The 12,764-nt window shown below is 40.3% G+C and overlaps 1 protein-coding gene across 1 annotated transcript in view; it reads right to left on the bottom strand.

Moving 5' to 3' along the window:
* LOC128642373 (uncharacterized) overlaps nt 1–12,764 on the bottom strand; it is a 50,170-nt gene that overhangs the window by 7,913 nt on the left and 29,493 nt on the right. The window contains exon 3 of the mRNA XM_053695124.1: nt 5,052–5,125. Within this exon, the coding sequence (XP_053551099.1) occupies nt 5,052–5,125 (74 nt within the window). The remainder of the gene's footprint in view (nt 1–5,051; nt 5,126–12,764) is intronic.

Genomic DNA, 12,764 nt, shown 5'->3' with positions numbered 1-12,764 from the left:
TGTATGTATGTGACTGTGTGTGTATTTATGCATGTATGTGTGTATGTTTGTGGAACCAGCAAATTACAGAACTTGTTACTACAGCATGGGGGGGCGGGGGGTAAACAGTGTCACTATACAGTACCACTAAATACAGTACGGGGGAGCTGAACTATGTCACAGACTACTGTGGTCACTTTATAAAGTACTGGGACGGGTAGGGTCAGGCCAGCCATCTCACCGGCAGATTACAGACTGTGTCACTTACTCACTATATACAGTACTACGGGTTAAACAGTGTTACTATATACAGTAATAGGGGGTCAGACCATCTCACAGACTGTGGGCACAGGGTACCTCCTTTTGCAGACATGTAATCTGATTCACATTTTTTTTCTGTGTTAAATGTTAAAAAAAATAAAAAGATATGTATCAAATTCACTTTTTTTGGGAGGGGGCCCTTCTTAGAGTCTTGCACCTGGGCCCTGTGGTTTCTAGTTACGCCTCTGACCAAAGGAACTGCAGTGAGCACTTCCTGTTATTGTTAAAGACATGGTGAAAGAAAGTTTATCTGTTCAAAAAAAGAGCAGTAAATATCTTGCAATTTTAATATAAAGGCCTAGATTACAAGTGGAGCGCTATTCATAGTGCAATATTAGTGCACAATTTGGTATTACAAGTTCATGGTAAAACAGAAAAACCAGAGAATGTTAAGCGAGGCCGACATCCCCTTAGTGCTTCCTACACTTTTAATGCGTAACAGTATCTTATATTTATAGTCTTATCTTCAGTTTATTTTATTTCTCTTTTAATTTTTAATTTTTCTTTTATGCATAGGTTAGAGTGACCTGTTTTATATAGATTTTGTTTTCTGTTTTAATTTGTTTTGTACGTTTTTGAAGAAGACATAGGCCTCTAGCTATCAAGCCATCAACTGCAAATACGCTAGAATTCCGCAACGTATTTGTGGCGAGCCTGATTTGCCTTAGTTATCAAACCCTACAGACTGGCAAAAGTAGAATATAGTGACGTAACATACGATCCGCCAGACTCAGTCCGACACAGATCGATGCTTACGTCACTACAGATGTTCCAAACGCAAGTTCGGCACAATCTGACTACTTTTGCTAGTTATCAAATAACTAGCAGGTACGCTCAGCACTTTTCCGGCCCAGTGTGCCTGGTTTTAAATCCGCCACCCTGGAGGTGGCGGATGCCATAGGAATCAATGGGAGTCTGACAGCAGCGAAAGCTCATGTTCACTGCTGCCCGATATCCCATTGATTCCTATGGTAATGTCTACACCTAACACCCTAACATGTACCCCGAGTCTAAACACCCCTAATCTGCCCCCCTACACCGCCGCCACCTACATTATACTTATTAACACCTAAACCGCCGCTCCCGGAGCCCACCGCCACTCTAATAAATTTATTAACCCCTAATCCGCCACTCACGGACCTCGCCGCAACTAAATAAAGTATTTAACCCCTAAACCGCCAATCCCGGAGCCCACCGCCACCTACATTATATTTATTAACCCCTAATCTGCCCCCCTACATCGCCGCCACTATATTAAATTTATTAACCCCTAAACCTAAGTCTAACCCTAACCCTAACACCCCCTAACTTAAATATAATTTAAATAAATCTAAATAAATATTCCTATCATTAAATAAATTATTCCTTTTTAAAACTCAATACTTACTTATAAAAAAAACCCTAAGCTATCTACAATATAACTAATAGTTACATTGTAGCTAGCTTAGGATTTATTTTTATTTTACAGGCAAGTTTGTATTTATTTTAACAAGGTAGAATAGTTATTAAATAGTTATTAACTATTTAATAGCTATCTAGTTAAAATAAATACAAAAGTACCTGTAAAATAAAACCTAACCTAAGTTACAATTACACCTAACACTACACTATAATTAAATTAATTACCTACATTAACTACAATTAAATAAAATTAAATTTAATTAAATAAAATTAACTAAAGTACAAACCCCCCCCACTAAATTACAGAAAATAATAAAATAATTACAAGTTTTTAATCTTTAATCTAATCCCCCTAATAAAATAAAAAAGCCCCCCAAAATAATAAAAAGCCCTACCCTATACTAAATTACAAATAGCCCTTAAAAGGGCCTTTTGCAGGGCATTGCCCCAAAGTAATCAGCTCTTTTACCTGTAAAAAAAATTACAATACCCCCCCAACATTAAAACCCACTACCCACACACCCAACCCTACTACCCACACACCCAACCCTACTCTAAAACCCACCCAATCCCCCCTTAAAAAAACCTAACACTAACCCCCTGAAGATCACCCTACCTTGAGAAGTCTTCACCCAACCGGGCCGAAGTCCTCAACGAAGCCGGGTGAAGTGGTCCTCCAGACGGGCAGGAGTCTTCATCGAAGCCGGGCAGAAGAGGTCCCCCAGACGGGCAGAAGTCTTCATCCAGACGGCATCTTCTATTTTCATCCATCCGGCGCGGAGCGGCTCCATCTTCAAGACTGATTGGAACAGCCAATAGAATGCGAGCTCAATCCTATTGGCTGATTGCATCAGCCAATAGGATTTTTCCTACCTTAATTCTGATTGGCTGATAGAATTCTATCAGCCAATATGAATTCAAGGGACGCCATCTTGGATGACATCATTTAAAGGAACATTTATTCGTCGGGTAGTCGTCGGCCTGGAAGGATGCTCCGCGTCAGATGTCTTGAAGATGGAGCCGCTCCGTGCCGGATGGATGAAGATAGAAGATGCCGTCTGGATGAAGACTTCTGCCCGTCTGGAGGACCTCTTCTGCCCGGCTTTGATGAAGTCTTCTGCCCGTCTGGAGGACCACTTCGTTGAGGACTTCGGCCCGGTTGGGTGAAGACTTCTCAAGGTAGGGTGATCTTCAGGGAGTTAGTGTTAGTTTTTTTTAAGGGGGGATTGGGTGGGTTTTAGAGTAGGGTTGGGTGTGTGGGTAGTGGGTTTTAATGTTGGGGGGGTATTGTAATTTTTTTTTACAGGTAAAAGAGCTGATTACTTTGGGGCAATGCCCTGCAAAAGGCCCTTTTAAGGGCTATTTGTACTTTAGTATAGGGTAGGGCTTTTTATTATTTTGGGTTTCTTTATTTTATTTTATTAGGGGGATTAGATTAGGTGTAATTAGTTTAAAAAAACTTGTAATTATTGTATTATTTTCTGTAATTTAGTGTTTGTTTGTTTTTGTACTTTAGTTAATTTTATTTAATTGTATTTAATTTTATTTAATTGTAGTTAATGTAGGTAATTAATTTAATTATAGTGTAGTGTTAGGTGTAATTGTATCTTAGGTTAGGGTTTTTACAGGTACTTTTGTATTTATTTTAACTAGTTAGCTATTAAATAGTTAATAACTATTTAATAACTATTCTACCACACAAATATCACAGTTCTGTTTTTCCAGGAATAGAAGAGAGAGAAATTATTGTATATTAGAATATCATTTTATTAGATTCGTTAAAACAGACCTGGCACAGCACATTTGGAGTCTCCACTGCTGACGCGTTTCCTGCCTTACTGGCAGTTCATCAGAGCACTGATGAACTGCCAGTAAGGCAGGAAACGCGTCAGCAGTGGAAACTCCAAATGTGCTGTGCCAGGTCTGTTTTAACGAATCTAATAAAATGATATTCTAATATACAATCATTTCTCTCTCTTCTATTCCTGGAAAAACTGAACTGTGATATTTGTGTGGTATTCGTTGTGATTGAATAAGGGTCAAGGAGAGCCCTAACAGTTTCAGTACAGGACAGCCCTTGTCACAGGTACTTACCTGACGGATCAATAGAGGATTGGTTACCGCATTCACACCGGAGGGTGGACGTCTCGACAACGAGCATACCCGAGTGTTTGGCATACGCTATCACGCCAGGGACAGTATTATCGTGTTCAACCGATACAGCTACTGACTGACACCGGAGCGGTAAGCCCTCTATATAAGTTATATAAGAGACTTGTGTATATGTAAGAAACGGTTATATACCTGTTAACTCTGTGATATCTGCACTTGTTGGGACCTCAGAAGAGGAGTTTTTCACAAGAGTCATATGGATAAAGATTTATTATAACACTGTTGTAGTCAGCACAACATTTTGGATTATAATAACTATTCTACCTAGTTAAAATAACTACAAAGTTGCCTGTAAAATAAAAATAAATCCTAAGCTAGCTACAATGTAACTATTAGTTATATTGCAGCTAGCTTAGGGTTTATTTTATAGGTAAGTATTGAGTTTTAAATAGGAATAATTTATTTAATAATAGGAATATTTATTTAGATTTATTTAAATTATATTTAAGTTAGGGGGTGTTAGGGTTAGGGTTAGACTTAGGTTTAGGGGTTAATAAATTTAATATAGTGGCGGCGGTGTAGGGGGGGCAGATTAGGGGTTAATAAATATAATTTAGGTGGCGGCGGTGTATGGGGGGGCAGGATAGGAGTTAATATGTATAATGTAGGTGGCGGTGGGCTCCGGGAGCGGCGGTTTAGGGGTTAAACACTTTATTTAGTTGCGGCGGGATCCGGGAGCGGCAGGATAGGGGTTAATAACTTTATATAGGTGGCGGCGGTATAGGGGGCGGCAGATTAGGGGTTAATATGTATAATGTAGGTGACGGTGGGCTCCGTGAGCGGCGGTTTAGGGGTTAATACATTTATTAGAGTTGCGGTGGGCTCCGGGAGCGGCAGTTTAGGGGTTAATAACTTTATTTAGTTGCGGTGGACTCCGGGAGTGGCGGTATAGGGGGTAAAACAGTATAGTATAGTGTGGGTGCTTAGTGACAGTATAGTAAGAAAGCTGTGAAAAAGCCAAAGAGCAGCAAGATTTATGACTGTTAGTTAACAACAGTCCGCTGCTCATCGCTCCGTACTTGATGCGCAGCTTTTTGACAGCTTTTTGGATAATTTTGGAGAACCTATTCAGGTCCGCGGCAGCTATGTTAGGCGATCTTAGGCGAGCGTATTGGTGCCGTCAAATGCAGGTAAGTTGACGGCTTGATAAATAGAGGCCATAGTGATAGAATTCTCACCGGTCAGTTTCTTGTCATTATCAAGCAATGTCTTTATGTTCGGCATTTCTTCTGTCGATATTCCCTTCTTAACGCTGCAACAATGAGAATATTTTATCAACACAAACATTTGTTTGAACTGCATTAAATGGTCATTGAAACAATATGTGGTTATAGATTAATAAAAGTGTATTTATAATGAATTACAGTTTTGTATTACAGGGATTGGAGAACCGATCACTATTAGTACTGTTGAAAACAGCATTATTCCCACGCTGGCAACTAACAACAAAGTCATTGCTGAGACCCGACCGGCCTTTACAGCAGCCGATCATCAGACAGCAAGATGGGACATACTCAAGAAAGCCAGCCCTGCACAGGTTTCCCACACGCAAGAAGAAACACTGCCACAGGCGACATACCTCACACTGATTACATACCTCACACTGATTACATACCTCACACTGATTACATACCTCACACTGATTACATACCTCACACTGATTACATACCTCACACTGATTGCGCAGCAGTCAAAGTCTCCCCACTGCTCAGACCTATGGTCACTTACTTGGGACACCGGTGACTCTCCTCAGGTTCCTGGGATGTACTGCACGCTACCAACGATTGGAGTGGGGTAATGGAGCAAAATATCTCACAGAAAGATTTTGGCAAGAGCGTTATCATTTAAGCCCTTTACACTGTTCTGTTTCTGGTTCAAGAACTCAGACATTTTCCTTCCTTTCGTTTTGTGTTAAAAGTTAACTATTTATTCTAAGGGGATGTATCTAAGGGGATGTCTCACCTACATCATCCGTTATTTTGCAAAACAAGGCATTGGCTTAAGTTTTCCTGGGTCTTTGTCTTCTTTGACACTTGAGTGGCAAACTTGATGCTTATGTAATCTCTGTAGTTTTATAGTTATAGTTGTTTTATGCAATGTTATACGGTCTTCAATGGTGGCTGCCTGTGATGGATGTGTAGACAGTCTGCCTTGTTAAGCTCCATAGACCTCAATTATTTGAGCCATTTACATAAAAATATACCACATTGCTCAATTTAGACTTAAATTTATATCTTTTGTTGGAAGATGTAATTACCATTTTCTACCATCGGAGGGGAGTAGAGGATCAATTATACTCCATACACACTATATTTTTGTGCACATTTGGCTTAGCTTACTATCGCCTAGATCTGGAGTTTGGCGTTAGCCGTCAAAACCAGCGTTAGAGGCTCCTAACGCTGGTTTTGGCCGCCCGCTGGTATTTGGAGTCAGTCAGGAAAGGGTTTAACGCTCACTTTCCAGCCGCGACTTTTCCATATCGCAGATCCCCCTACGCTATTTGCGTATCCTATCTTTTCAATGGGATCTTTCTAACGCCGGTATTTAGAGTCTTGGCTGAAGTGAGCGTTAGAAATCTTACGACAAGACTCCAGCCGCAGAAAAAAGCCAGGAGTTAAGAGCTTTTTGGGCTAACGCCGGTACATAAAGCTCTTAACTACTGTGCTCTACAGTACACTAACACCCATAAACTACCTATGTACCCCTAAACCGAGGCCCCCACACATCGCTGCCACTCAATTAAAATTTTTTAACCCCTAATCTGCCGACCGCACACCGCCGCCACCTACGTTATACTTATCTACCCCTAATCTGCTGCCCCTAACACCGCCGACCCCTATATTATATTTATTAACCCCTAATCTGCCCCCCACAACGACGCCGCCAGCTACCTACAATAATTAACCCCTAATCTGCCGACCGGACCTCACTGCTACTATAATTAAGTTATTAACCCCTAATCTGCCTCACTCCCGCCTCAATAACCCTATAATAAATATTATTAACCCCTAATCTGCCCTCCCTAACATCACCGACACCTAACTTCAATTATTAACCCCTAATCTGCCGACTGGACCTCACCGCTACTCTAATAAATGTATTAACCCCTAAAGCTAAGTCTAACCCTAACACTAACACCCCCCTAAGTTAAATATAATTTAAATCTAACGAAAAAAATTAACTCTTATTAAATAAATTATTCCTATTTAAAGATAAATACTTACCTGTAAAATAAACCCTAATATAGCTACAATATAACAAATAATTATATTGTAGCTATTTTAGGATTTATATTTATTTTACAGGCAACTTTGTAATTATTTTAACCAGGTACAATAGCTATTAAATAGTTAATAACTATTTAATAGCTACCTAGTTAAAATAATTTCAAAATTACCTGTAAAATAAATCCTAACCTAAGTTACAATTAAACCTTACACTACACTATCAATAAATTAATTAAATACAATACCTACAAATAAATACAATTAAATAAACTAACTAAAGTACAAAAAATAAAAAAGAACTAAGTTACAAAAAATAAAAAAATATTTACAAACATTTGAAAAATATTACAACAATTTTAAACTAATTACACCTACTCTAAGCCCCCTAATAAAATAACAAAGCCCCCCAAAATAAAAAAATGCCCTACCCTATTCTAAATTAAAAAAGTTCAAAGCTCTTTTACCTTACCAGCCCTGAAAAGGGCCATTTGCGGGGCATGCCCCAAAGAATTCAGCTCTTTTGCCTGTAAAAAACCCCACATACAATACCCCCCCCAACAATACAACCCACCACCCACATACCCCTAATCTAACCCAAACCCCCTTAAATAAACCTAACACTAAGCCCCTGAAGATCTTCCTACCTTATCTTCACCACGCCGGGTTCACCGATCCGTCCACCGAAGTCTTGATCCAAGCCTCCAAAGTCTTGATCCAAGCCCAAGCGGGGGCTGAAGAGTGACGTCCATCCTCCGGCTGAAGTCTTGATCCAAGCGGCAAATGAAGAAGTCCATCTTCGGGCAGAAGTCTTCATCCTATCCGGGCAGAAGAGTAGATCCGGACCGGCAAACATCTTCATCCAAGCCGCATCTTCTATGTTGTTCCATCCGATGACGAGAGGCTGATCTTGAAGACCTCTGGCGCGGATCCATCCTCTTCGTTCGACGTCCAACTGAAGAATGAAGGTTCCTTTAAGGGACGTCATCCAAGATGGCGTCCCTCGAATTCCGATTGGCTGATAGGATTCTATCAGCCAATCGGAATTAAGGTAGGAAAATTCTGATTGGCTGATGGAATCAGCCAATCAGATTCAAGTTCAATCCGATTGGCTGATTGGATCAGCCAATCAGATTGAGCTTGCATTCTATTGGCTGTTCCAATCAGCCAATAGAATGCGAGCTCAATCTGATTGGCTGATCCAATCAGCCAATCGGATTGAACTTGAATCTGATTGGCTGATTCCATCAGCCAATCAGAATTTTCCTACCTTAATTCCGATTGGCTGATAGAATCCTATCAGCCAATCGGAATTCGAGGGACGCCATCTTGGATGACGTCCCTTAAAGGAACCTTCATTCTTCAGTTGGACGTCGAACGAAGAGGATGGATCCAAGCCGGAGGTCTTCAAGATCAGCCGCTCATCATCGGATGGAACAACATAGAAGATGCGGCTTGGATGAAGATGTTTGCCGGTCCGGATCTACTCTTCTGCCCGGATAGGATGAAGATTTCTTCCCGAAGATGGACTTCTTCATTTGCCGCTTGGATCAAGACTTCAGCCGGAGGATGGACGTCACTCTTCAGCCCAAGCTTGGGCTTGGATCAAGACTTCGGAGGCTTGGATCAAGACTTCGGTGGACGGATCGGTGAACCCGGCGTGGTGAAGATAAGGTAGTAAGATCTTCAGGGGCTTAGTGTTAGGTTTATTTAAGGGGGGTTTGGGTTAGATTAGGGGTATGTGGGTGGTGGGTTTTAATGTTGGGGGGGTATTGTATGTGTTTTTTTTACAGGCAAAAGAGCTGAATTCTTTGGGGCATGCCCCGCAAATGGCCCTTTTCAGGGCTGGTAAGGTAAAAGAGCTTTGAACTTTTTTAATTTAGAATAGGGTAGGGCATTTTTTTATTTTGGGGGGCTTTGTTATTTTATTAGGGGGCTTAGAGTAGGTGTAATTAGTTTAAAATTGTTGTAATATTTTTCTAATGTTTGTAAATATTTTTTTATTTTTTGTACTTTAGTTAGTTTATTTAATTGTATTTATTTGTAGGTATTGTATTTAATTAATTTATTGATAGTGTAGTGTTAGGTTTAATTGTAACTTAGGTTAGGATTTATTTTACAGGTAATTTTGTAATTATTTTAACTAGGTAGCTATTAAATAGTAAATAACTATTTAATAGCTATTGTACCTGGTTAAAATAAATACAAAGTTGCCTGTAAAATAAATATAAATCCTAAAATAGCTACAATATAATTATTCGTTATATTGTAGCTATATTAGGGTTTATTTTACAGGTAAGTATTTAGCTTTAAATAGGATTAATTTATTTAATAAGAGTTAATTTATTTCGTTAGATTTAAATTATATTTAACTTAGGGGGGTGTTAGGGTTAGGGTTAGACTTAACTTTAGGGGTTAATACATTTATTATAGTAGCAGTGAGGTCCGGTCGGCAGATTAGGGGTTAATAATTGAAGTTAGGTGGAGGCGATGTTAGGGAGGACAGATTAGGGGTTAATAATATTTATTATAGGGTTTTTGAGGCGGGAGTGAGGCGGATTAGGGGTTAATACATTTATTATAGTAGCAGTGAGGTCCGGTCGGCAGATTAGGGGTTAATAATTGTAGGTAGGTGGAGGCGACGTTGGGGGCGGCAGATTAGGGGTTAATAAATATAATATAGGGGTCGGCGGTGTTAGGGGCAGCAGATTAGCGGTTCATAGGGATAACGTAGGTTGCGGCGGTGTACGGAGCGGCAGATTAGGGGTTAAAAAAAATATGCAGGTGTCAGCGATAGCGGGGGCGGCAGATTAGGGGTTAATAAGTGTAAGGTTAGGGGTGTTTAGACTCGGGGTACATGTTAGGGTGTTAGGTGCAGACATAGGAAGTGTTTCCCCATAGGAAACAATGGGGCTGCGTTAGGAGCTGAACGCTGCTTTTTTGCAGGTGTTAGGTTTTTTTTCGGCTCAAAATGCCCCATTGTTTTCTATGGGGGAATCGTACACGAGCACGTTTTTGAAGCTGGCCATGTCCGTAAGCACCGCTGGTATTGAGAGTTGCAGTGGCGGTAAATTATGCTATACGCTCCCTTTTTGGAGCCGAACGCAGCCCTTCTGTGAACTCTAAATACCAGCGGTATTTAAAAGGTGCGGCCAGAAAAAAGCATGCGTAGCTAACGCACCCCTTTGGCGGCAAAACTCCAAATCTAGGCCTATATTACTTGGGTCTGCTCCAAGATTCCCAGTTATACATTTATCCTACTGCTCTCCACAGACACATCTTCTACTTCTATGTATGCAGGTCACAACTAGGTATTTATATATTGTTCTCTACTGCCTCCTGCTGACTAAAGCTAACGTTAAAAGAAGGTCCTTGATGACTGTCACTGTTTATATTACACATACTAATCTGAGTTTATACTTATAGGCTTGCTGAATATATGTTGGTAAGGCATATTGCTGTCTATTGTATGTAAGGTTATCCAAATGTTCTCACCATATATAACAACAATCTAGTTTAATCTGTGTTATGTTATTATCATTGTTATAGGTCACTACATTTAAAGATAAGCAGGGCTAGCCCTAGCCATTGCGGGGCCCAAGGCAGGATGACAAAATGGGGCCCCCTTTGTCTCCGCCCCAACCCCGCCCAGTATCCGCCCCAACCCCGCCCAGTATACACCCCCAACCCCGCCCCCTGTTTTTAAAATTAATTTTAAAAAAATGGGAGAAAAATAATTTTAAAGGTAATGCATAACATATTAAAAAACTAAACAAAACAAATCCACTAATGTGGAGCACTATAGCATTGTATATAGTGCAATAAACCATTTGTACTATTGGAACAGCTGTTTATGTATGTAATGAAGAATTATGCTGACAATTAGGGACAGTTGAGTTGAACTGGGCCTTGTTTTTATGTGTTTTCTAATGATAACAGGAACATTACAAAGACGCCAGGGCCGGCCCTAGCAAGTGCAGGTCCATAGGCAGAATGACAGCGCAGTGGCCTCTACCCAGAACAATAAATACTTTAAGAAATTGGGCAACCACACACACACACACACCCTTACCAACCACACACCCCAACCCCACACACACACACACACACCAACCAACCACACACACACACTAAAGGGTAATAGAAATACTTGTAAACATTTTTTTTATTCTTAAGATGTTAATGCTTTATTTAGAATACCAAGGTATGGCAGCTACCTGTTGTAATAAGGTTTGATTCATAGCCCCAACCATTATAGAAAGCAGTTAGGTAGTGTACATTGTGCATTTTATATGTAACTGTAAACAAATCTGGCATTACATTTAAACAAAAAGTACCTTAGTTACACCAAGTTACAATCGGCTAGATTTAGAGTTCTGCGTTAGCTGTCCAAACCAGCGTTAAGGGGTCCTAACGCTGGTTTTGGCCGCCCGCTGGTATTTAGAGTCAGTCAGGAAAGGGTCTAACGCTCACTTTCCAGCCGTGACTTTTCCATACCGCAGATCCCCTTACGCCAATTGCGTATCCTATCTTTTCAATGGGATCTTCCTAACGCTGGTATTTAGAGTCTTGGCTGAAGTGTGCGTTAGAACTCTAACGACAAAACTCCAGCCGCAGAAAAAAGTCAGGAGTTAAGAGCTTTATGGGCTAACGCCGGTTCATAAAACTCTTAACTACTGTGCTCTAAAGTACACTAACACCCATAAACTACCTATGTACCCCTAAACCGAGGTCCCCCCACATCGCCGCCACTATAATTAAATTTTTTAACCGCTAATCTGCCGACCGCACACCGCCGCAACCTACATTATCCCTATGTACCCCTAATCTGCTGCCCCTAACATCGCCGACACCTACATAATATTTATTAACCCCTAATCTGCCTCCCCCAACATCGCCGCTACCTACCTACACTTATTAACCCCTAATCTGCCGACCAGACCTCGCCGCCACTATAATAAATGTATTAACCCCTAAACCGCCTCACTCCAGTCTCAAAAACCCTATAATAAATAGTATTAACCCCTAATCTGCCCTCCCTAACATCGCTGACACCTAACCTCAAGTATTAACCCCTAATCTGCCTACCCGACCTCACCGCTACTATAATAAATGTATTAACCCCTAAAGCTAAGTCTAACCCTAACACCCCCCTAAATTAAATATAATTTAAATCTAACGAAATAAAATAAATCTTATTATATAAATTAATCCTATTTAAAGCTAAATACTTACCTGTTAAATAAACCCTAATATAGCTACAATATAACGAATAATTATATTGTAGCTATTTTAGGATTTATATTTATTTTACAGGCAACTTTGTATTTATTTTAACCAGGTACAATAGCTATTAAATAGTTAATAACTATTTAATAGCTACCTAGTTAAAATAATTACAAAATTGGGGGCGTGTCCGTGCAGCATTCTGGATAAGACGCATCTTCTGAGAGCTCTGGTAGAATACCCAATAATCAGCTGATTATTGTACTTTAACAGAAAGAATTATACAAAGAAACTATCCCCTCACTACTAGTTGCTTTATCGCTGTATATCTTTGCTGTTTATATGACACCGAGATCGCAGATCGGAAAGACAAGACCTAAGGCAGTGGCCTACTACTAGGTAACATCCCCCCCCCCCCCCCGGGAGAACCGGGTTAACAGT

This window comes from Bombina bombina, chromosome 11 (genome assembly GCF_027579735.1).
Source record: "Bombina bombina isolate aBomBom1 chromosome 11, aBomBom1.pri, whole genome shotgun sequence".
Lineage (NCBI taxonomy): Eukaryota > Metazoa > Chordata > Amphibia > Anura > Bombinatoridae > Bombina > Bombina bombina.
This window is presented reverse-complemented; position numbering and strand designations above follow the sequence as displayed.